The sequence below is a fragment of the Microtus oregoni genome, unplaced genomic scaffold (assembly GCF_018167655.1).
Source record: "Microtus oregoni isolate MIOR12 unplaced genomic scaffold, Mior012 000018F_ref0000195, whole genome shotgun sequence".
NCBI lineage: Eukaryota > Metazoa > Chordata > Mammalia > Rodentia > Cricetidae > Microtus > Microtus oregoni.
In genome coordinates, this window is record NW_024543077.1 from 3,287,653 (window position 1) to 3,314,286 (window position 26,634).

The 26,634-nt window shown below is 42.8% G+C and overlaps 1 protein-coding gene across 2 annotated transcripts in view; it reads right to left on the reverse strand.

Moving 5' to 3' along the window:
- Positions 1-1,501: 1,501 nt before the first annotated feature.
- LOC121458951 (DNA polymerase delta subunit 3-like) overlaps positions 1,502-26,634 on the reverse strand; it is a 38,463-nt gene continuing 13,330 nt past the window's right edge. Inside the window, exons 5-13 of one of the 2 annotated variants that reach the window (XM_041668388.1) lie at positions 24,898-24,937; positions 23,071-23,203; positions 17,016-17,268; positions 15,497-15,569; positions 12,302-12,467; positions 9,440-9,549; positions 5,379-5,485; positions 4,309-4,387; positions 1,502-1,963 (exon numbers count right to left, since the gene is read on the reverse strand). In XM_041668388.1, coding sequence (XP_041524322.1) covers positions 1,758-1,963; positions 4,309-4,387; positions 5,379-5,485; positions 9,440-9,549; positions 12,302-12,467; positions 15,497-15,569; positions 17,016-17,268; positions 23,071-23,203; positions 24,898-24,937 — 1,167 coding nt within the window. In that variant the 3' untranslated portion in view covers positions 1,502-1,757. Of the gene's footprint in view, positions 1,964-4,308; positions 4,388-5,378; positions 5,486-9,439; positions 9,550-12,301; positions 12,468-15,496; positions 15,570-17,006; positions 17,269-23,070; positions 23,204-24,897; positions 24,938-26,634 lie in introns of both variants that reach the window. The other variant, XM_041668387.1, reaches the window with a different exon arrangement.

The following is a 26,634-nucleotide window of genomic DNA, read 5'->3' on the forward strand; positions in this document are numbered from 1 at the left end:
TTGGGAGAAAGAAACCGTGAACACAGGAGTAGACTGTGTACCCTGTGTTAACATGGCAGCTGCCGTGGCTGCCATGCAGACTCAGTGAGGTTCGGTATTGAGACTGGAAATGTATTTGGGAGAAAGAAACCGTGAACACAGGAGTAGACTGTGTACCCTGTGTTAACATGGCAGCTCTGCCGTGGCTGCCATGCAGACTCAGTGAGGTTCGGTATTGAGACTGGAAATGTATTTGGGAGAAAGAAACCGTGAACACAGGAGTAGACTGTGTACCCTGTGTTAACATGGCAGCTCTGCCGTGGCTGCCATGCAGACTCAGTGAGGTTCGGTATTGAGACTGGAAATGTATTTGGGAGAAAGAAACCGTGAACACAGGAGTAGACTGTGTACCCTGTGTTAACATGGCAGCTCTGCCGTGGCTGCCATGCAGACTCAGTGAGGTTCGGTATTGAGACTGGAAATGTATTTGGGAGAAAGAAACCGTGAACACAGGAGTAGACTGTGTACCCTGTGTTAACATGGCAGCTCTGCCGTGGCTGCCATGCAGACTCAGTGAGGTTCGGTATTGAGACTGGAAATGTATTTGGGAGAAAGAAACCGTGAACACAGGAGTAGACTGTGTACCCTGTGTTAACATGGCAGCTCTGCCGTGGCTGCCATGCAGACTCAGTGAGGTTCGGTATTTGTGCTCTGTCCTGGCCACTGATGTGAGCAATTCTGGAGAGCTCTGTGGTCTGCCTGCAGCTGAGTGCCACTGATGTGAGCAATTCTGGAGAGCTCTGTGGTCTGCCTGCAGCTGAGTGCCACTGATGTGAGCAATTCTGGAGAGCTCTGTGGTCTGCCTGCAGCTGAGTGCCACTGATGTGAGCAATTCTGGAGAGCTCTGTGGTCTGCCTGCAGCTGAGTGCCACTGATGTGAGCAATTCTGGAGAGCTCTGTGGTCTGCCTGCAGCTGAGTGTCACTGTGAGCAAAGCTCTGGAGAGCTTCTGTGGTCTGCCTGCAGCTCAGTGCCACTGATGTGAGCAAAGCTCTGGAGAGCTTCTGTGGTCTGCCTGCAGCTCAGTGCCACTGATGTGAGCAAAGCTCTGGAGAGCTCTGTGGTCTGCCTGCAGCTGAGTGCCACTGATGTGAGCAATTCTGGAGAGCTTCTGTGGTCTGCCTGCAGCTCAGTGCCACTGATGTGAGCAATTCTGGAGAGCTCTGTGGTCTGCCTGCAGCTCAGTGCCACTTGCTATATGACAGAAATAAGGGATTACAGAAGATTTTAGTTTTAGCTTTTTGTCTGACCAAGATGCAAAAGTTTTACAGAAAAATGATTTGCGGGGTCAGGGAACAGAAGTGTGTCGGCACGGAGAGGAAAGTGAGAAGTGGTGAAGACATCCAGTAGAATTCATAAAATAAAAACACTGCCACACAAGTTCACAGAATACAGAGGACCAGAAGAGGAACATGGTGTGAGTGGGGCCCAGCAGGTAATTCTCAAATGAATTCTTCCAGGCAGGTCAGAAATTGTGCTTTATAAACTCATTACAATGTAACAGCTTTTAAAATATCTTTTGCCTCCTGCTTCTAGGTGACTCCCTTTTGGTTAGAAAAAAAAAAACAAAACCCTAGAAATAGTCCAAGTGTCACGTGATGGCAGTGCAGCATTTTGATACAGATGAGGCAAGGAGCTAGGCAAACTTACACAGTAAGTGACAGTCTATACTTGCTGGTCTTCTCCGTTGACCACCCCAAGTCCTGCCAGGGACAGCATTTACTTCTTCTGGAAGAAGCCAGTAATGGACACTTGTCTGTTGGCTTTGCCCAGAGCTGCGGTCCCTTTCTTGGGGCCCTTTCGCGGCTCCTCTTTGGTTTCCTTTTTCACAGCAGCGGCAGGGGGTCTGTGTGCCGGCGCCACCTTCATCTTTCCCTCCTCTTCACTGTCCGTGCATGATTCAGTCTCGTAGACTTTTTCAGTTACTGGAATAACAAAAAAATCAGGGACATGGTGGCTTTGAGTTACCAAAGGGGAGGTTGCCCTGTGCATCAGGTCCTGAGTTTTTTCTTACTGGGAGAACACATTTACCCTGAGGTCACATGGTGAGAATCCCCTACTCCTTCACAGCTAAGCCCCATGTCATCAGATTGCCCAATCCTGTTCCTTGTGTCCTTGTCTACACTGGCTATGTATGTCTACATACGAGCTGTCTGTATCTCAAACATCTCTTCCTAACTCCATGCTCTGAGTGGCTTCCTGAGTCCTGCCCATTTCCAGTGCTCACTCTCCTAGCTCTTCATTTAGCCTGTCAGAGCTCTCACTCTTCCACCATGGGTGCTTCTAGCTCACTCCATCCTGTGTCAACCACTGCCCCATCTGAAGCCACAATTCGTTACTCAACTTCTCAGTTCTTGTAACTGAATGACTGCTAATGAGTCCAAGATTTACTTCAGCTTACATTATGAAAATGGGGAGCACACTGACCATCAGCACACATGGATGTACCTGGCAGTCTTTGGCAAACACTTCTCAGTGCTATTTTGTCTCATGGTGTACTCTGCTGGAGGTCAGCTGGCTACTGCCTCTTTAGCACACCCTTCACCCATATCCAGCTAACCCAATTAGGCTACAAAACTGCCTAAAATCTCCCCTGGGGAGTTCTTAGAATTGGTCTTTACTTTCAAGAACCGATAACCCTCTTTGATGGTTCCTGCAGACTTAGAGGACCAAGGGCATTTACAAGCCTTTAGTCCTGGGCCTCAGGAGGCAGAGACAGTTGAATCTCTAAATTCGAGGCCAGCCTGGTCTACAAAATGAGTTACAGGACAGCCAAGGATACACAGAGAAACCCTGTCTTGAAAAACAAAACAAGAAAAAAAAAAAAAAAGAAAAGTAAGATATAGTTCAGATGAGAGAACTTGGCCTCTCTGGTAATCTAATTAGGAACACAGCATCTCAATCAAGCATAATATGGCAAACACCTGAAATCTGTGCCCTTGGAGATTGGTAAGAGAACCCTGAGGAGACCATGCCTACAAAGGAAGAAAGGAAAAGAGAAAGACAAGAACAATGCAGAAAAACTTCAATTTTAGTAAGACTTTCAGATAATTTGCGTAGTTAATAATATTAGAGAAATGTGTCAATCTTTTTGAGAAGACACTTGAGACATTCCCATGGAATGAATACCCTGTAGTCCAGCAAGCACAAGTCCAGAACGCCCTTCACCCCACACACCCACCATGCTATATACATCCTATAACTCAATTCATGGACAATACTATGAACTGTTGTTTGTTTCTATGTTAGGAAGCCCGAAGAGCTGTCTACAGAAAGGAAATGATCTCATGGTTGGCAATAAGCCCCTGATACGTCATAAGCTGTAGTCTCTACTCAAAGGCAGCATGTCTACAGCATCATACGTCAGGATCAATTACAGTCACAGTGGTAGGCCTGTCAGGAGAAGGGGCCTGCGACCAACACAGCGACTCCAGGAGCTTCAATCAGCACTTGCTGAAGAAGAGCTGATTCTTCAGAGCCAATCAATCTTTTAAAGAGAGAAATGTAACAAGAAAATGAAAATCAAAAGGGCAAGAAAGCCAGGCATTGGTAGCACACACCTTTAATTCCAGTGCTCAGGAGGCAGAGGCAGGTGGATCTCTGTGTTTAAGGCCAGCCTAGTCTACAGAGCAGGTTCCAGGACAGCCAGGGTAACACAGGAAAAAAAAAGAAAAGGGAGGGACCTTCTCTAGGAGATCTAGCTTCGTGACAGGTACCATAAGAAAGGAGAAGAAATTATTCATGCTCCAACCAACCAGAACTTTACAAATCCACGATTGCCTCTAGGCAGGAGAGCACAGTATTGGAGTCTGAGCATCTCAACAGGGTTCAAGTGCTGAATCCCAAAAGCCCCACCTCAGACCACCCATCTATGGAAAGAGCCTGACCTGGAGTAAAGAGGATGCCCAGGAAGCAGGGATCCCGTCAAGTCATACTCTTCTATGGATGAATGGCACGGGACACCAGAGACTTGACACTCCCAGGTCCAATTACCCGTGGGCAGCCTCCTGCCCACTACTGAGCTGCTAACAGAATCAGTCTGACATGACTCAGAGGCCACTCTCAGAGCTTCATTTCATGGTGCAGGTGCTGACTTCACTGCAGCGTTCTGTGTACTCTGCTCCTCAGTGAAGGCCTCAGAGAAGGAGCAACAGGCAGCATTGCATGGTCTAAGCCCATGTGCGCTCACACTGCAGACAGCTGCTCTGCAGGGAGTTACAGTGCCTCACTAAAATAAGAACTCAAGCCTGATGCCAAACATTTGCCTTACCTATGCAGCCCTCTTCATCCACAAAGGTTTTAGATTTCAGTACACGCTTTCGTTTTCTTTTGTTTTCTCCACTTGAACTCTAAAAGATAAACAGTAACAATATTAAGTCGACCTGTGAAGCTATAGAGAAAAATAACAGAAGACTCTAAATCTACAAAAAAACACCCCTATCATGCCATTATGATCAAACGGAGAACGAGGAACTCTACACTTCACAGGCACATAATGCTTACTGTAAGCACAGGCCTGGCATCTTCCCGATTACAGAAAGAGAAGCAGTGTGCTTGGGAAAGATTCGAGTTCTTGGTGAAAAAGACACACAGATTAAGGACCTTAGTGGAAGAGACGGACAAGGAAAGCATACTACCGCAATATGCTGTGTCAGGACTTTCCAGGAAAGCAGTAGATACTTCCATGTTCAGCCTTGGCGTTTGAACGTCATACCCAACTAGTTTAGCCAGAAGCACATATTACTACTATCAGTTCCCTTTTATCTACATTTTCATCCTGTTTCTTTGGCTATGATATAACAGTATGAGATTTACATTAAGTCTTAGCAGAATGAATTAAAGAAAACTAGTGGTTACGAAGGAGACTTATCAGCATTCATCTTCTCAACATTTCACCACCCACTATTATCAACTGATAGAAACAGATGAGCCACAGCTAAAGAGCATTCAAAACTGCATGTCACTGTTTGCTGTGGTTTTCTCATCTAGTCCTTTCCCTAAGAACAAATTTGAGTTTTGTGTTTCCTTTTATCTTTCATAATTTGCCCTGATGGAGGCTGGGCCGCAAGCAGTCCTGATGGTGAAGATCACAGAAAAACAAGCAGCTGCCCAGAGCCACACCCCTCACACACAACCTTCCTAAGGCTATCCCCCACAGCAATGTCTGCCCTCAGGTAAGAAGAAAAGTGTGTCCATCTGGTCAACCTGAAGGGAAGCAAGATGAGACACGAGCCAGCTATCGGCCACTGGAGAAGACAGAGAAGGGCACACAAGATTCAACACAGTGACTGTAGGGTCCTGAGAGAAGACACACGGAAGGGAGAACTGGGCTGGGTTTACCTTGACGGGAGGAGACTCAGGTTTTGGCACAGATTCAGGAGGTGGAGATGCAGGAGGAGGTGGAGATGGTGAATTTGCTTCATACATTTCAGGAGAGTCTGGGAAGACTGGAAAATGGAACAAGCTTAATGAAGAGAACTAAAAGCTCTAACTAGCACAATGCCTTCTCCACTGCATCTGCCTTGAAACTTCTGCTTATCAAAGTGTATTTTGCAAGCAGTAATTCATGATGACCAAGGAATACAGTCAGATACACATTAATTATTTTACACATTAATTATTTTACATAATTACAATCAAGAATTTCTGAAGTTGGCAATACCCTAGAGATTCTCTTAGCCAAGTGTTCTGTCGTACACCAGACCAGAACATGAAGTTGGTTGACATATAATGACCACGTACCACATATCAGGAGTCTCACTTTATTCTCACCACAACCCAAGAGACAGATCTTACTCCCATAACACAGTTGAGTAAACAGGTTCCGAGACTCCACTTGGCAAAGGCTCACGACTCATAAAAACAGGTCTCAAACCCAAGCCAGTGTGATTCCATAGCCTTTGTAACCCAACCATCCGCTCTCTTCCCAGTATGACCAAGTCAGTAGAGACAGCCTGTTCTCCTCAGTGCTCCACAGCGTCTTTGTTGCTAGTGTCTGAGGATGACTGACAGGACTGCTGGACCCACACCATCCAGCTGGAAGAATGGTTTGGGGAAGAATCACCTTTGAAAGCTAATCTCCATGAAAGATCTACCAGCCAACCCCGACTGTAAGAGACTACTTCTAGTGACCTCCCCACTGATAAGCTTATAAGTCTAGCTCTGCCACACAGAGAACGGGCAGGGAACAAGTCAGGAGACAAAGAATGTTGTGGAAATGGTATCTGACAATGGAGTACCACACAGGGATCCCAGTTTCTCAGTAAGGAATCAGGTCTGAGAGAAGGCCATCAGAAAGGAAGGGAGGGACCTCAGCAGACTACTGTTTTGTTTATTTGTCTAGTCATCTTTTTTGTAACTTTATCTTCCTCCAAGCTGAGGTCTGAACCCAGGGTCTTGTATTTACTAGTGAGCACACGGAGCTAATCTCCCCAACTCCCGACCTACTGCTTAATCACCACCAAGACACTGCTGGCCATGGGCCTGGGTAGCTGCTTAGCCTCACCTGCTCCCTGAACCTCCTGGCTACATTCAAATTCTCTGCACAAATCTTGGATCTGAATTTCTCCCAACTGATTAGGTCAGTGTTAAAAATTATGACAGTGGAGGGTTCATGGCCAAATGACCTAAAGAGGTGGAGCAGAGTAAGAGCCAGGATAAAGCAATAAATTAGACACCTCAAGTATGAAATGGGCCCTAACTTCAGAGAAACAAGAGACAGACAAAGGAAAGCAGAGCAGCTTCAGTCTAGCTATGAGTTCAGCTCGCGACGGGAATCTAAGCAAGAGCACACTACAGAACCAGGACCTCACTAGAATGCTGGGCTGTTGTGGGCCCTCTCGGACCCCTCCCAGCACTGCACGCAAGTGTTTACCTGTGTCTGCCCTCAGACTCAGTCCAACGAGCAGGGGCGCTACAGTTGTCCTGAACTGGGCACAGAGCAATAGTAACTCTCATGTCTTAAATCAAGGAGAGTAAGTACTTCCTGGATAAAATCTGGGGTGAGGAACATCCAGGTCAAGGGAAGGCCACAGACAGTCCCCACTTCCTACTTTCCAGTTGCCCACCTCCGAGAATCATACGGTAATAAAATGTCATAATCCCCCTGGCAGAGAAGAGAGCAGAGGAATAAAGAGATTTCAACACGGCCTGGGAGATGGAAGGCAGCTGGGAGGAGCTGACAAGAGCCAGTTCAGTGATTCAGATGGCAGGGATTATCATCATAAGCTTTGTTTTATGGGACTTTAAAAACTGTCTTGTGTTTAAACTTAGATATTTTAAGAAGGATAAGCAACCAACATTTTCTACTTTATAAACATCAATCACTCATTTTCATAATAACCCCACAAATCATTATTTGTCTCATACAACTGAAGTTCAAAGAAATTTAAAAAAAAACCTTGCCCATACTCAGTTTTTACCATTAATCCAAGCATTCTAACTCGGGACACTTTTACTGACGTAAATATGACAGATGCTTTGTGCATTAGTGTGCTCAATGACGAGAAACATTCAAGAGATGAAGCATCATCTCAAGAAAGCAGTTTTTACTCAGTCAGAATTAAGAACTGTGGGAAAACTCGTGTCAGTGAACCAGCAATGTAACCACTTGTTGGTCAAGAGTCCTCTGGCAGAGACCAGTGATTCCAATTCCTGGAAAGCAATCACTGTTTCCTAGGACTCAATATATATATATATATTTTAATACCTATCTTACAAAAAAAAAAAAGCGGTGTGCGTGCGTGTGTATGTGTGCGTGTGTGTGTGTGCGTGCGTGTTCCATAAGCTTGAAATCCACCACAAACCTGCAAGGACTGAAAAAGTTAGCAAATACTTGACACAGCTATAAGCTATTTCTTCCTAATAACACAGATATTAATGTTATTTCTTTCTGGGCCTGCCATGTTTGTTTTGTTTTAAATATGTAGAACTACTAAAGGTGCTTAAGACACTTCCACGGGGAAGGGGGGAAGGAATTTGCTGAGAAGGTACATCTAAGAATCTCTGTTACACACTGAACATCCAGTGAGGTCGGGGGAGGGACACAATGCAAAAAGCTACTGTGTGTCAAGTGCTGTCTCGGCATTTCTGGTGTGTTGTCTTAATATTCACAAAGAGCACCAAGCAATGGTGGCTCATGTCTTTAATCCCAGCACTCAGGAGGCAGAGGCAGGCCGATCTCTGTGCGTTTGAGGCCAGCCTGGTCTACAAGAACTAGTTCCAGGACAGCAGGCCAGGCACCAAGGCTACACAGAAAAACCCTGTCTTGAAAAAAATAAAAATCCACAAAAAGCCAGCTTGTAGCAACACTGCAGTTCTGGAAGAACAAAGAAGGACCCGAAGTTACGGCACCTGCAGCGCAGAAGACACATTACACCTCAGTCCTTGGAAAACTACCTCTGACGGTTCCAAGTTTAGCCGAGCTCTTTCAACATACTTCCCTGGATAGCACAATGTAGCCTCCAAACCTTTCTCTTTAGCTTCTTTCTACATACTTTACATGGTTTGGGGTAAGATCTAAATAAGACTTAGATACTGGGTTGGAAAGAGTGCAGATGCTAAGAGTACTGGCTGCTCTTCAGGATCCTGCTTCAGTTCCCAGCATCTACGTGGCAGGCAGCTCACCACCTTGTGTAACTCCAGTCCCAGGGAATCAACTGCCCTCTTTTGAACACTGTATGCATATGGTACACACAAACATGTAAGCAAAACACCCATACACATACTTAGAAAAATATTAAAAGTACTTAATATTTGTTTTGAAGCACAGCACATTAATTTTCCTGTAGAGATTCCTGTGTTAACTCTGCTTGCTTATCTTACAACCCTGTCCACATCCTGACCCTGAAAGAACCACAGTGACACTATACATGCAGGGTCTTGCAATTTTACCAGTTTTATTTATTGGTATGTCTAGAATATGTACTTGAAGGCAGCCAAAGGAACACTAGCCTTAGAGAGAAAGGAAAGGACTTAGATAGTGTGTGTGAAAGTCGTACTTTCGTTTTCTGTATTTCTGTTTTCTTTTCTTTTTTTGGATTTATTTATTATGTATACAGTGTTTTGCCTGTATGTGTCCTCGCAGGCCAGAAGAGGGTACCAGATCTCATTACAGGTACTTGTGAGTCACCATGTGGTTGCTGGGAATTGAACTCAGGACCTCTGGAAGAGCAGTCAATGCTCTTAACCTCTGAGACGTCTCTCCAGTCTCTGTTTTAGGTATTTTCACAAGTTACCAAATGATCACTATTCTGATAAAAATCTGTAGCAGACTTCAAAGAGAATTATTCTCTCATTGTTAGGACTACTGCTCTCATTGTAGTCCACAGTAAGTGAATTTTTCAGATCTTTGAGCATGAACCAAGAAATGATCCCCTACCAAAATTAACAGCAATGCCTACCTTCATCTTCACTGCTATCAGACTGAGGAAGCTTGATTCTTCTCCTCCTCTTTTTCTTCAGGTTTTCCGTTTCCTTGGCTTCCTCATCAGATAAGTCTACTCGCTTCCCCCTGCAACCATTACACAGAACAGAAAGTGTGCACATGTTTGAGTATGCGTGTGTTCGTTCCTATGCAGCTTCTTTTAGAGCTTACAGCCATAAATCCAGAGGGTAGAAAACAACAAAGTAGGTAAGGAAAGACTGATTGATTTTTATTTGTTTATTTGAGACAGTGTTTCTATGTAGTCCTGGCTGTCCTGGAACTCACTAGGTAGACCAAGCTGGCCTCTGGCTCAGAGATCCTCTTGCCTCTGCCTCCCAGGTGGTGTCCACTGTGCCCAGCAGAAACACTGGTCCTTCGGAGAAAATATACTGCTGGTTATTCACAACTATTTCACTTTATAGGGTAGTCAGAACAAAGCGTTTCACCAGTTCTCTCTAGGCCAGTTTAGAGGCCTGTCAATGCCTTTCCCCTCCTATTGGCCTTTCGGTAATTAAATAAGCAGCTGAACAGCCACATTGCAAAGATCAGGAAAGAAATGCTGTGCTCAAAAAGCCATGGCAGGCCAGACATAGTGGCACATGCCTATAATTTCTGCAGAGAGGTGGGAGGATTCTAAGACTGAGGGCAGCCTGGGCCACACAGTGAAACCTGCCTCAGAAGACAAACAGGTTTTGGCCAGCTGCACTAGCTATTATACAACATGATAAAATTTAATGGACAAATAACATTGTGGGACACAACCATTAAAAGCTAAGTAGATATTCAACAGGTAGGAAGGGAAGACAATATTGTAAATTGAAAGAACAACGTGAGCAAAGGCATAGATAAGACCGTAAATTCGTTCTAGTGATGTCATAAAAACCTAGACTTTCTCTTGACATTATTTAGCTTCTCTGTCTGCTTTCTCAATTATGGCATTCATCAATAAATAATTTAAGGGCCTATTGTGTGTTAGAGACAAATACATGTAAACCATAATCTTTCTGTCATTGAGTGCCTATGTCTTATTTAATTTTGAACATCAACTTTTTTTTTCTACTTTAGTTAGGAAAATAAAGCAAACCTAAAGCAAGCCAAAGGGAATAATATTAGAGTAGAAAACAATGCAGTAGAAAATAAAGAAAGCTAACAAAGCCTAAAGTTGTTAGGTTAAGGAGAAAAGATTAATAAGCCTTTTACAATAGAGGGAAAACATGTATTTCCAAGTGGATTAAAGAGAATAAAGGACTCTGTAGTCATAACTGCAGAGTCTACAAATACTCTAAGAGCAAGGCTAGATTATGAACGCTTCAACAAGCTCAGGAACTTAGAGGAAATAAAGTCCTTTAAAAGCACAAACTGGTCCAAAAAGAACTAGAAAATTTGACTAACACTATATACATCTCTCACACGTGTACACACACACACACACACACAGAGAGAGAGAGAGAGAGAGAGAGAGAGAGAAAATACAGGCCCAGATTCACTAATAGATTTTATTATAAACTTAAATGTATTAGAACTATATCCACACATAGGGCCAGAGATGGCTCTGCAGACCAAGGTGCTGCTGCCAAGCCTAATGAAGCAAGTCCATTCCAGGGCAGCAGAAAACTGACTACCACAAGTTATGTCCGCTGAGTCATGATATGTACATAAACACATAACACACACACACTAAATGTTAAAGAAAAAATATGATTCACAAACTTCTTTTATGAGATTAACACAAGTTGGATACTAAAACTAGCCAATTACCAGGAAAGAAAACAGCTGAGCTGTAGTCCTCAAAACTATAGAAACAAAGTCCTCCTAGGGCAATGTTCACTAATGTAGCAGTGTGTAAAAACAATAAATACGACCAGAATGCAAGGCTGGTTTAACATTTTCATGTCAATCAGTATAACCGACCATATTAGCAGAAAAACTGCATGAGCCACCTCAATAAAAGCAGAAAAAGCATGCTAAAATTTAAAAGCAATGAGTAAACGCCTCTCAGAAAACTTGGGATAGAAAAAAACCTTCTTAACCTAGTAAAGGAGACCTACTCAAAACCTACACTTAACCTAGTAAAGGACACCTACTAAAAACCTTCTTAACCTAGTAAAGGACACCTACTAAAAACCTACACTTAACCTAGTAAAGTCACCTACTAAAAACCTAGACTTACTGGCTATTTAGTGGAGGGATGCTGAGTACATGCCTGGTAACAGCCTCCCACACTGAGTGCTGGGATCATGGCTGGGACATTTTAATCCACATATATCATGTCTTCCCAGGGGGCAAGGCCTACTGGGCAGAGCTTTACCCCTCTGAAATGTCACCATTTTGTTGCTCCAACTTTACCACAAAAGTTGGTTCTTTGTGGGCCTATCAGTGCTGACAGTGTCCTTTAGAATTTCTTTCAACAGACTAATTTCTACCAGCTATGAGGTAGTGTCTCAAACTCCTGGATCCATTTTTAACAGCTTGTGTGCTTTTTATTTTCTTTTCTAATTACATTTTACCACTTGAAAAATAAACTCATTGATATAAAAAGAAAACAAAGAACTTCTTCTCTTAAACTGGACTGGGAACAGTAACTTCTCACTGTGAAACACACACACAGGCACACTTTCATGGTGTCTACACACTTACTCTGAAGTCTGGAGGCAAAGACGATCACAGTTTGCATCAGTGGTCAGCCCGGCTTCACCAGGTGAGCCTGGGGCTTCTCTCTCATTCTCACAGCCTTAGGTAGGATTTAGTACTCAGCTGAAACCGCCTGCCGTAGAAATCCCAAACAGACCTTCTCACCTCCAAAAGACACTCCCCTTCCCAAGTGACAAAATTTTCCTACCATTTCTTTTCCTTCTGCTGCATCTTCACAGGCTCTGCCTTCCTGCTGGATTTCTTCAGAGCTGTGGGAGCTGCCAGCTTTGTTTCAGTGACAGACACCGGAGGCTGCTCCACTGTTTTTTCTTCTTTCACATCTTGCTCTGGATCCAAACTGACTTTAAGTTTATCTACAAATAAAGTACAGCAGACCACATATAACCACCGTGCACTGTTAACCATCACTCCAGAGCTAGGTAATGCTAGGAGCAAGGGTAAACACAGTCCCTGTCCTAAAAAAGAGCAGTTATCGAGAAAACACCTATGATCTTCATTTCTAATCACACTAACCTCTCACTACGCCACTGCCTTAGCAACAGCAAACACAAGGTTTCAAAATACCAAATTTTGGGTTTATTGTGTTTCTGTTGGGTGTGTGTGCGCCATGATACAGCTGTGAAGGTTAGAGAAGAACGCTCTCTGTTTCTCCTTCTACCATGCAGATCCCAGGGATCAAACTCAGTCCTCAGGCTTGACAGCCCCTAAATTCAACTTTCATGAAGTTATCCTCTTATTTTCAAATAAGGATAACAAGACCTGCAGGTAGTCACAATGATGTTCAAGAATACAGCTTAAAAATGGGCTGACAGCTAAATTTGAAGCAACATCTTTTCTATTTAACCTTTTAAAAAAATTATTTATTTTGCTTGTATTGGTGGGTTTTTTTGTTGTTGTTGTTTTGTCTGCATGTATGTCTGTGCACCACAAGCATATCTGGTGTGTGTGGAGCCAGAAGAGGCATTGGACCCGTGGGACTGCAGTTAAAGATGATTGTGAGCTACCATGAGTGCTGGGAATTGAACCTAGGTCTTTAGAAGAGCAGCCATCTCTCCAAGCCCCGTAGTTTAACGCCTGGATAGTCCTATCTCACTACTACCTTCAATGATAGAACTTAATTCAAATCCTGCTTCCCTCTGGGCAAGCCTAAAAGCCATTTTTCTCTTTAAGAACTGGGATAATATTTATAAGACTACTATCAGGCAAAAACATTAAGTGAGTTACCCAAGGTATCACTGAGAGAAAAAGTAAGTGCTGGATATGGGCCTCAGTTAGTTCAACTCCTGACCTGGGTCCCTACATTAAGCTGAGATACCACAGCACACACAAGTGGCCATGCAGAACAGAAACACATCAGCCACCCGAGAAATACAGAAATGCATAATCTAGCCTGTGTACCCAGTAATAGCTATTTATAGGCAAAATCAGAACACACAGTTAGAAAGCCATACACAGTGGAGGTTCTTCAGAAAGCCGTTTGCATTACCTGGTCTGTAACCACCTGTCTTAGTCTTGACTGACTGTACAGGTTAGGACAACAGTTTTTCAAAGTTCTCTGAGAATGCAGACGGATCAAAACACAAAATGCAATCTATTCATATTTTTGAATGTTTATGTGGGAAACCTAACGGGTGGGCTTCACTAGTGCAATAGTGGTAACCATGGTTTCAATTTTAAATTCTCTCTTTTTTGTTGTTGTTGTTGTTTTTGTTTTGTTTTTCAAGACAGAGTTTCTCTGTAGCTTTGGAGCCTGTCCTGGAACTTTCTCTGTAGACGAGGCTGGTCCAAACTCACAGAGATCCACCTGCTTCTGCCTCCCAAGTGCTGGGATTAAAGGTGTGTACCCCCATTGTCTGGCTAAATTCTGTTGTTCTCATCTGTGCTTTTTAAACTTTCCCACTAAAATATCCCAAATTGACTAGGAAAGTGAACATTTTGCAAGTAACAGAATTTCATGCTTTTTAAGGCTAAGCAACCTTTCATTGTCTGCATCTATCTACAGACAAAGGTTTTTGTCTTCTTTTTCCATTCTATCACTAGTGTGCAATATAGCTAAGCACATACTAGGTATACAATCAACAATTTCAAAATTTGGCCGTTTTTACTGTTAACAGCTATTTGTATATTTTACGAATTTTTAAATGATAAACGAAAAGAGTCTTCATTGGGTACTAGAGTGGCTCAGCGGTTCTATCTGCTCTTTCCACACCAGGCAACTCACAATGGCCTGGAACACCTCCTTCTGGATTCCATGGGAAACTAACGCCACAAGTTACACAGATACAACAAGATAACACAAATACAAGTTATCCAAAAAAGTTTTAATTAATTAAAATTCCTCACTGGATCTTATAAATACACAAAATACACAAAAACAAGAAAATCATTAAATTGTCAAGAAATAGTAACAGACTGAGTACAGGGTACCAGTCCCAGCCATGCAGGGGAATGACATCATGATGTGTTCACAGAAACAGGGGCCCCCGTGCATTGCTCCAGCACCACCACCAAAGCATGTTTCTGGATAACTTCCAGGTACCACATTTTTCTACTTTCACAATACAAAAACATCCTTTTCTGAGAACCTCCACAGCAAATAAAACACCATCACTCCAATCCCCCACGGCGTATCAATCTGACCGTCGTGGGAAAGCAGAATTCAGACTACTGTCCTTGGATAGACATGTGACAAAAGGTCACAGGTCTCTGTAAACCTGATGTTCCAAGAGAGAGTGCAGTAAGCATCCTGTGGTTCCTACATTCTATGTGGTATTCTGCCGCATACCCCCAAGGGATGTGTACTTGATATAAGTAGTATAAAAATACATAACTATTGGCTCTTTCCATTAAGAAAGAATTCTTACTTAAATAAAGGCCTTTCCTTCCAAAAAAAAAAAAAGAAGAAGATGCATTTAAATGGCCTGGCCATTACTGCCCATTGCTGCCCATCACTGCCTATTTTCACATTGACATTTAATTCAGTGCCATGAGTAATCTTTAAAAAATAACCTAAGAGAGGCAAAATATTTGTTTTTGTGGTCCCTGGAGACATCTGAAGTTAGGGTCACACCAAGCAAACTGGCGCCAGCGTCCGTGATATTAAGTGCAACTCTCTCACTTTATCACCATCTTCAAAAGCTTCACTACCTAAGTATTTTATTTTCTTCCTAAGGCCAGAAGTGAAAGCAGAAATAGCCTTCAGGAGCTCAAGTAAATCCAAAAGTTCCCTTCCTTTCCTCAATACATTGGTCAGCACACTATGAATATGCTAGGGAATGGGAATGCCTGATGGGCAAAACCCAGACCACTGGCCTTGACCGCAGGCACATGCTACTACAGTAACTTTCTTCCGAGAGTTCAAAGAAATTAAGAACATACTTACTCATAGCTGCTTTTCCAAAAAAGTTGCTCATCATATTTCCTTTTCCTGGTGCTTTGCCCCCAGTTGAAGATGTCTAAAAGCATAAAAAAACAAACAAACACACATACAATTTCTAATTTTGCCTAACATTCAGGCTGTTCTTGAAGTACCATGGCCTCAACCGTCTCTAACAGTATAGCATAGTAAAAGTCAGGCATGGTGGGACAAGACTGTAATTCCAGAATAACAGAGGTAGAACTTGGAGGACGATCCTCAGCTACACTGCAAGATCAAAGCCAGAATGGGCCAGGTGTAGCAGGAAAGACAAAGCATTCCAACTTGACAGTACAGACTCTAAAACATCATGGCAAAATGTGCAGATATTAACTAAGAACCTAGAGCAAAGCCGGGGCGGTGGTGGCGCACGCCTTTAATCCCAGCACTCGGGAGGCAGAGGCAGGCAGATCTCGGTGAGTTCGAACCAGCCTGATCTACAGAGCTAGTTCCAGGACAGGCTCCAAAGCCACAGAGAAACCCTGTCTTGAAAAACCAAACAAAAAGAACCTAGAGCAGAATTCCAGACCAGCTGACAAAGCCTGCTTTCTGTTCTCACAAATTACTTATGAGTACATCTGAGCTTTTCTTGAGCATATTTTGAAGCTATCTGTCCTAAGAGAATTCAATCAGAAGTGGTATGCATGGCAAACAACGGGAGAGAAGGTAAAGTATTTTTAATTCTCAGGGGGATCTGAACCCTGGGCCTCCATTTCATAACAGTATGGCTGCAGACAAATTACTTTACACATAAACAGCAAGATTCAAACAGAACTGATACGAAGCTTTACACAGAGGTCAGACTCAGTGCACAGAAGGACTCAATGTGTGCTTGTTTCTGCCTTCCCTCCTTTCTCTTTGTGAGATGGTGTCTCTATGTACCCTCCTCTTCCCGAATGCTGGGATTACAGGCACAGACCACCAAACCAAGAGAGCTTTTTTTCCTTACTGCCCTTATATTGTCAGACAACTGGACAATAAAAAAGGCTAAGGGGGGAAAGGCATGAACTAGAACATGAAGGGCAAAGCTCCAGCTAGATGTTCTCAAACGTTACACCCCTACAATTCCTCAAACCTGCAGTTTTTTGAGCAATTTTCACATACATTATTTCAATGGCTGTCCCAATGACCTTATTTAGTGTGCAAACTGGGTATCGCCATTTTATAGGAGAATCCCATCTCGGAGAGAGTATTATGGGGAAGAAAGAACTACCAGAGGAGAAAATACAGATCCCATTAGGCCAAGCACGATGGCTCATGCCCCTTCCCAGGCTGGAGAGGCAGAGGGGAGCCTAAGTTTGAGGTCAGCCTGGACCTGAGAGCAAGACCTCAAACAAATAATCACAAATGTCCAAACTGAAGTAGATCGCTCGGCACTGATCGTGGCCCTTCTATAAATAAACTTGCACAGAAATTCTGGAGGTTTTCCTGGACCCCATCCTGCTTTTAAAGGCCTAGTGTCGAGAGACTGACTTACATTTGTTACCTCTTTAGCCTCTGCTTTCGTCTCCTTGTTGGTGTCTTGGGTTTTAGTAGCAGCTTTAGAGAGGAACATTCCCATGATTCCTTTGGGCTGCTGGGACACCTGTTTGGAGGCAGGTGGGCCATGGCCATTGGTGGTCAGTTCATTGGCTTGTGTCTCACTTGCTGCCTGAAGACTTGACTGCTCAAACTTTCTGGAAGATGAGGATTCTGCAGGAGCTCTGGGGACGGCCGCTGCACACTGTATGGCACTAAACCTAAGTACAGATGTGTGGATAAGATTAATGGCACTACCAAACCTCATTTCAAAACTCTGTGCCTTCTATATATCTTTTCACATCAATATAAAACTAGAGAATTTAAAACTAGACTATCACAGAAAAAAATTTCATTTGGGTGAAGAAACATGCAGTGGGGAGAAGCAACTCTGCCCAAAATTCGCGCTCACCTAGTTAGGAAGTGAGGATAGAATCAGCTAAACACACTTGCTTTCTTGTTTGGGTTTTTGTCCTTCCTAGAACTCACTATGTAGACTAGGCTAGCCTTGAACTCACAGAGACCTGCCTGCCTTTGCTCTAGAGAGCTGAGAATAAAGGCATGCATCACTACACCAACTTCTACACTTATTTTCCTTCACCTTTACTGTCCAGCTAACAGTATACTCTCACCATTCTTGGGAAACAAGATGGTCTTTTGACCAAGTTCAAAGAGCAGTAATTATCAACCAAACTAGAACTAAAAGCTATACATTATTAACAGTGTTCTGGCAACTCTCCTAGCCAGAGTGTGCCATGCTTTAAAACATGAAATAGGGATACACCCCGTAACTCATGTTCCTTTATATCCACTTTTTCCTCCTTTCTAAAAATACCAACTCACACCAGGAGGTTCATGCTGAAGGCTCAGCAACAACATTCGGTTAACAGTCTGCATGGCACATTCCTGGTGATATTCACCTCCTCCTCTCCAGTCACTGCCAATGGCCCTGTTCACACGCCTGCAATGCCGTCGTCCATGACGTGAATGGGAACCCATTTACCCTCTCAGGGGTCAGACATAGAGCAGAGTTGCCCCAGCTTTTCCTAATAAAGAAAACATTTTACTTTCCAGTGTTTTGCTTATTGGGGGCAGGTGAAAGTTCCCTGGAGGCCCTCTTCATTCTTTGTGTTACAGGCATTCAGCGTAGGACCTGGTACACAGAAAGGATCGGGAAGGATGCCTGGCTGAAGAGGGGGCTTCTGGCTCCCCTCTCTTCTTCAGTGTATCACCTCAACTTGGACATGGAGATGGGGAAGACACAGAAACTGTATGGAGACAGAAGCTATTCAAAACTAACCAGAATAACTGCCTAAGCAATGGTCCCTGTACTGCATTTCAGAGATAACTTTAGACTAAGTGGATCCAGAGCAGCACAAATCTTCACTGAGTCATACAGTCCACTCAGAACACCTGTGGTTGATGAGAGCCGAGAACAGAGGGAAACCATTTACTTTTACTCTCTGGTCTTCCTCTCTGGCCCTGCAGCGCTTCCAGGTACAATGGAAAAGGCAATGTTTTATTTCATTGTCGGCATCTAAAGTTGGTCTTAAGACAACTCTTTATTTGGTCTGCATTCCACACCTTAGGATCAGGACCAGCAACTGGCAACCAGGAAGAGACCAAGTTTGAAGACTGCTCAACCCTGAAATCTCACCTCCCCTGCTTTCAAAACATCTCCTAAAACACAACATCTCATCTCAGGAGGCTCACAATTCTTACGAACAAGCACAAACTTCTTTATTGGAAATAAGCTCCCCCTCCTCCTACTTCATCTCCAGATAAGATGAGATGGTTAATCTCCATCGTCAACTTGATCAGATCTAGCATTAGCTGGGAATTCGGCCTTGATTTAGATAACTGAGGTGGGAGGACCTGCCCACTGTGGGAGGCAATCGCCCCTAAAATGGATGCTGGACCAGGTAAAAGGAGAAAGTGAGCTGAAAAGACTTTCATTGATCTCTGATTTTGACTGGGACTGTGATGTGACCAGCTGCCTCAAGCTCCTGCAGTCTTGACTTCTTCACCATGAACCATGCCACTAAACTGTAAACCAGAATAAACCCTTTGTCTTTTACGTTGCTTTGGTCAACAACAGAAAGAGAAACCATGACTCGGGAGTCTCACGTGGTACAGGAGCTTCACACTCCTACACAACTGAGGAGGAGGATGAACTAGTGCTCTTCTTGCCTCACCTCCTAGCCCTGGGGTCAAAGGATGCATTTCCATGCCTGGCCAAGTCTGAAATTCTGCAGAGGACATGCCCAGCAGAGTTCACTGCAGTGCCCTGGTATTTTCGTGCACGCGCAGATTTTGCTTCAAACTCAATCTGTGAGCTAGGGATTTCTTACCAGATATCCTGCATATAAGATATTTACATTATGATTCATAACAGTAGCAAAATTACAGTTATGGAGTAGCAACAAAGATCATTTTATGGTTGGGAGGATCACAACATGAGGAACTATATTAAAGGGTTGTAGCATTAGGAAGGTTGAGAACCACTGCTAACTTCTGAGTTCACTTTCACCCATTTGTCCACTTGCTGGACATTAACAGGACAGATTTTATCTGATGTCGGATATGATGAACCACAGCTTGACATGCCACAAGATTTATCATCATCATCATCATCATCATCATCATCATCATCATCATCATCATCATCATCGAGAAAGGGTTTCTCTGTGTAACCACCCTGGCTGTCCTGGAACTCGCTAAGTAGACCAGGCTGGCCTTGAACTCACAGAGATCCACCTGTCTCTACCTCTCCTAAGTGCTAGGATTAAAGGCATGCACCACCATCACCCAACCACAAGATTTTGAAATAATACAGACATTTTTAAATAAAATTAGCAAAGAATTTTTTCTTGAAATCCTTCTCTAAGACTTGTAAATTACTCTTTGACTGTATATTTATTTAATAAATATTCAAATACTTATTATAAGAGAAAACAGCCAACTCTAATGCCCATGGTTAACAGTTAACATTAGTTACTGAAAATGGCACTTTTAGAAAAGCTCTTAACTGACAGGAACCCTAATCAGATTGTGTTTAAAGAAAATACAGTTGCCAATTCTGTATCAATTTCTTCAAGGATCTGTCTCTGTCGGTTATCCCAGACCCTCGGTTATCTTCAATCACTCCTCTCCCACTCTTTCCTAACAATGCATCTTAAGTCTTTCCCTTGCTGTACAGCCTGGCTAGTCTGGTACTCACTACTAAGTGGTAAGCTCGCCTGAGCTCAGTGATCCCCCTGCCTCAGCACCAGTTCTCTCATTCTTTCTGTGGTTGGGGTTTATTTTATTCTGCAGTGCTGAATGATAAGAAAGCTTGACCACTGAGCCACATCCCCTCAATTCTAAAATCATATCTATCTATCTATCTACCTATCTATCTATCTATCTATCTATCTCTTTCAAAGTTTCAGTTTCTCCTTAGCTACTGTCCTCCTTTTCCTCGAATTCAATCACATTTTCTGGAAAAAGCTGCCCATGTGAGTTGTCTCTCTTCTTCATGTCCTCCTTACCCAGCTGGATCAGTCTGGCCCCTGCACTGACACATCAAAGGCCATTACTAGATCCAACGGGCACTTTTTATCCCTATCTAACTTGCTTCTCCTAAGCAACTGGCATCGTCCCATCAGCCCCTCTTTCTTGAAACTCTACCTTCAGCTTCTGGAACCCCAAATATTTTCATAATTTTCCACTTCACTGCTTCCTCTTAAACCCTTCTTTTTCTGTCCATTAAAATAAAAAGTTACCATTAAAGAGTACTTACTGTGTGCCAAGTGCAGCTTAAGAACTCTGCTGGGAGGCCCTGTGGTCAGAGGCTGCAGTCGACCATGGCCTAGCAGCTCTCTTAAGCAGGCAACATGAGGCCCTCCGTCCCAGGGAAGGGCTTCCTGCTCTCTCCCTGACCTTATCTGGAGACCGACTCTAGGTATGGACCCCTAACACAGCTCTCTGCAGAAGCTTTCCCCCTGCTGCCCATGTGGTAACCAGACATTGTGCTGGGAGCTTTACAACAGGACCCCCGCCCCCCGCTTCCACAGATGACAACTAAGACTTGTGCTAGACACTATGTGACAGGACCCCGCTTCTACAGATGACAACTAAGACTTGTGCTAGGTGCTTTATGACAGGAGCGCGCTGTTTAATACAAATTAGGTAACACCCCAGCCACTGGCCGCATCCTTTATGTCTTCCCACACTATGAAATAAAGTTGGCTTTTTCACTAGAGCTGTCTCCAAAAAAAGTTATTCCCACCGTGTCCACAGGCCATACAAAACTCTCCATCACCACTTCTGCCCCTTTGTCCCTGTGGACTACACTCTGCATACCTTAATCCACTTAATCCCCTATTACATGTGAAGTTGGTACTATTGTGGGCTCTACTTTATCATAAGGAAGTTGAATCATGAAGAGACTAATAATTTGTGCAAGGTCATACAGCTGGTAAAAATCGTACCCCTGAATTTTATTTTCTGGCCTTCCTTCACTCTACACATTCTGTCTGCATGGCTGTATCTGCTGCCCGGGCCCAGCAGCTTCCCTATGCTCCAAACCCAAACCATTCTGTTTACCTCAAGACTTACCTATTGCAATGACTATCCTTACTTGAGATTTCCCAGTAATTCCCCATGTCCAAACCCACAGCTCTTCTCAGAACACAGTCTGAGCTCTATGGAGATACTCAAGGAGAACCTGACTCCAGTCTTCTAACCATTCCCCAGCTGCCACCCCACGTTCTAGCCACAGACGGTGATGGCTGTACAATGTCGAGTCTCTCTCAGCTCCATCTTCGCTCTTACGCTCCTCATCTGGCGGTTTCTCCTGGACTGTTAAGTCTCAGCCTAGATGGTGTCTCCTTTGGAGTGACACCTGTTTGTCCACCTCACCACACCCATCCAGAAGTTGGCAATAAACGCCAGCCTCCAGAATCTTCTCACATCATTCCTCTTACGATAGCACTGTGCTGCAACTGCTACCTCCTGTAAGCCACTGGCCTTAGGAGCAGGCACCGCGCCACATTCTCAAACACATGTAGGATGGCGACCTAATGGTCTTCAGCAGAAACAGGCCAACAAGTTCAAATTATCTTTTAAAGGTATACCTGCTTTTACATGTGAGAGCGCTTGGCTGGCACGCATGTCTGTGCACTCCATGCACACCTAGTACATAAGGAGACCAAAGGGTGTTGGATCCCCTGGAGCTGAGGACATGGATGGCAATTATAAGCCACCACGTAGGTCCTGGGAATCAAACCCAGGCCATCTCCTGATGTAGTAAGTACTATAAACCACTGAGCCACCTCTCCAGCCCCAAACTTACATTGTTATTAAATCAAGGTGGTAGATACCCAAGTACATTCTCAGAGAACTGACTTGAGCCCTCAGTATAACCTCACAAAGTAGGAACTATCGCAACTGATTTAGAGATGAAGAAGCTAAATATAGAGAGTATTAGGTAATTTGTCCAAAGTCACTGAGCTATTAAGCAGCAAAACACAACTAAAACCTATGATCATTAGTTTCTAAAATGCACACACATTATAGTCTGTCACTGTCCAGTGCCCTGAAGAACACAAACGATTTACAAGATCTAATCTTGGCCATGGAGCTTTGGAGCCGAGTTACTTTTGGCTGGAAGGAATAGGGACATCAAATTTAGGAACAGTTTTTTAAAAGGCAACATTTGAACTAGCTCCTAAAGGATGGGTAAGATTTAGACTCGCAGAGACTGGGGCAAAGGGGTAGTGAGGGGACACAGACATTTCTGGTGGTGATGACAGGATAAATATATGAGAAACAGATTTATGGGCAGTCCACTGGGGTTTTCAATATGGGCTGTGGTTGCTATTTTTCACCTTACGATGTACTAATAAAACTAGGCATGTGTCTTACTGCAAGATAAATGGGGTTTTACTAGACTTGGCATTCACTCTTAAGAGGCAGCCACTGTGTAAACACCTCACAAAATCAATTCGTAAAGAAGCCCACAAGAACAGTAAGGAGCTTACCTGCTGCAGTTCTGCAAATTGCTTTTAAGGATGTCATAGTCGGTGTTGAACAGAGGCCCACTGTCCTTCAGCATAGCTTTCTGGATGCTGTACACATGGATGCTGGCCGTCACAGCGAGCTTGGACTTCACTGCTACAAGTCAACAGGAAAAGCAGTCTGTTAATACACAGCTTCATAGCTTGTGGGGACTTTAACAAGAAATTCTTCTGCACTAAAACCATTTGCTGTCTATGGTGGTCCAAAACCTAAAAGGCCAACAGCTGCACACACAGTGTAACGTCAAGCCTGTCTGTAAGGGGGCGATGGTGCTGGGCCCTTCCCAAGTACAGCACCTGTGAGGGTACCACTCACCAGGGACACTCAGCAAACACGGTGACGATGTTAAAGATAATGAAGTAATCTCTACCTGAGAAAACTTAAGTTATATGTTCCAATTTCAGTTTAGAGAAAGCAACTGCATAATATTATTACTAATGAGCTGAGTCTACAGAGCAAAATCAAAAGACCATCACAGGAGCAAACTGTGGGCTCTGCAAGGGAAGACACTGTGCCTAAATTATTCCCTGTCCCCAGTGCCTGGCAGAGCTCGGGACATAGTAACCATCACATATGGCACAGTTTCTTAACATTTTCTTTTTTGTCCGAGAAATTTTTATGCAACATTATATATAAGAAATAGGTACATAATTCAAGTATTTACTGATAAATCATAAAACATCTTACTTTAAAACAACCCTTTGACACATATAATTTGATTATTTATTAAAAATAAAAACAAATGATTATTTATTAAAAATAAAAAACAAATTTAACATAATAATGGAACATGTGTGCGTGTTTATTTTTATATAAAAAATGAAATCTTGGCTGAATATTTGATACTGCAGAATGCAGAACACATCAGGTTTTTTTAGCTAATCAATATTTTGCTTTTACAATCAGCAGTGCTGACAATGCCACAACTTTGCAGCAACACACAGTACAAAATAGAGGAAGTATATTTAGACCATTTCAAGCTTCTGGAAACCCTGTTCTAATCCAAGCTGAAATTCACTGAATGGTTTAAAAACTAAATAAATAAAACAAGTAGCAACTGAAATAACCATTTTTAGAACCAAATAATCTATCATAAATATAATCTCCAAACATATCAATTTGATACACTAAGGAACAATTATGGGAACATATTAATTATTTGTTTTCCATAATTAAAGCATTATTTCTGTAAGAGCACAGAAGCTTGCGTATACAGCAAAAAGACTGCAGCCGAGAACATCCAGCACAGCCCATGACATACACAGCCTCAAGTCTGGGCCAAGGTGGTTCAGACCGTGCTCACTGGTGTTGCAGGGTAGGATGTCACACAATGCAGAGAACACTCACTGTGTTCAGAACTAAGGCTACAGTGAAGTTCCTCGATGCAGCATGGGTGAGCACTGCCACAAAACCCTCAGCACGTTGGATTTTGAATTAAGTTTTGGTTGTCAGGAGCTCTAATCTTTTTACAAACTCTAAATTCGGTTATTCAACTCCACATGGGGTCACGACCCACAGTTTAAGAAACCATGTCATCTAGAATTCACGGCAACTTTGTATGTCTCTCATGAGTCTTGAAATCCTGTCATAGATTACTTTATAAATATCAGCGGACTAGCCGTAAAAACGGGAAGTTAGGCAGGTGTAAGATTTTAACTTTCAGAAACCATTAATAAAAGGAATGAAAATACAGCACTTTGTTAAATAGCCAAATACACTTTATGCAGACTGCACCCAATCAATGTCATAACCAGAAAAGCAGAAAGTCTACTTAGCTACTAAACTCTTACCTTCCAATTTATCTTCTCTCACTACTGCAACCTTGTGGCACTGCAAGGAATAACACTTCATCAGTGGTGAAGTTAGAGCTTGGGATTTCAGTTTCTTTGACAGTAACTCAGTTATGCTTAGCTATAAAATTTGAAAAACACTGGGTACCCTGAAATATACTACAGTATAGAGCAGTCTGACTTATTTTTAATTTGCATATTTTACATATTCTCAAAAGAGATAAAGGAAAATGAGAGGCCAGCCTCAATATTTTTATGAAACAAAAATACATCTCAAATCACTGTAAGAACAATTTTTGGTGAATGATTTAAAGGCAAATATTGTCTAATCTATGGAACTAGATAACAATTAGATTTGTGTCACTCCATGGGTCAGCATAAGTTCTAGAGACTACCCTGAGATTAACTCAACATCCAGGAATAACTGAAATAACCTTCAAAGAAAAGAAAGCCTTTTTTCCTTTTCCTCATTGCAACTTTTTAATAATAAACAATTTTTTATTGAATTCTCAAGAGTACCCCCTGTTTTTCCTGTCACAGACACTAGCTGTTTTTAGAAATCAAGAATATTAACTATCAAGTACAGCATCTGCAATTAACCTAAAACAGAAGGCTGAAAAGAAAAAGGCTTTTTAAATGAAAGCAAAAACTTTAAACAAAGTACAAATGATGAAGAAAAAAACTAAACTAAAATTTGTATCACAAAGGACATTATGGCTTCAAAACATAAAGACAAAAACGAAGAGAGGAAAACGAAGAGCTTTTAAAGAAACAGGAAGTAGGAGAGAGACAGGAAGTGTGAGCAAAAAGTTCACAGCCAAAAGCAGCAATGGCCCTGACCCCTGACTTTAGGAGTTACACTAACTGGTGTTGAGGATGAGAGCAGAACTATCTGCTCAGCCCGTTAGCCCTCTGCCCAGCAACACCGTCTATAGCAGTCACGATGGCCAAGAGCTCAACAAGGGCTGACACACAACAACACAGCCCGTGTGCCCACAAGAGGAACATTTCTATCACTAGATGATCAGGGTCTGCAGTTAGAGAGCTGGGTGCAAAATGGGCTGTAAACCTAAGAAAAGGGTAATATAAACCTAGCTGTTTCTATTAAAAGCATATACAAGAACTACAACAAAAGCAGAAGGGAAAGGCAAACCCAATCTAAAAGTCACCTACATGGGACACGAGGGAACCAACAAACCGAAAACAAAAAGGAAGAAACTGAGTTTAAACAGAACTTTAATTGGTGAATTGCCACAATGAGGCATTAGATGATTTAAGCAGGATCTATCCTAGAAAAAAACTCAAACGATTTTCAGTAATTGTTAGTAATATTTGTTTATCTCCTCTAAATCTAGTATTTGACTAAAGCAACATACATTTATGTTAATGTTAGGAACCACCAAAATTCATAATATAGAAGAGCAATAAGAAGATCAAGCAAGCATTTTTGGCTTGATTGGTTTTTGACAGAAACTCACATTATGCTCAGGCCGGCCTCACATTTAGTAACCCTGCTGCCTTAGCTCCCAAGTGTTTCAGGTTATAGGAGTGAGGCCCCATGTTTGGCATCACGGTAAATTTGTTTGTTTTAGCACTGAGGGTAAAACCTTGAACATTCTCGGCATGCCCTTTACCACCGAGCTATCTCCACAAAACTTCAAAACAAGCCTTTCAAAAACGTAATCATAAATCTGAATTTTAAAAATTCCTGTATTTTTATGTTTTCTCTTTTAAAAA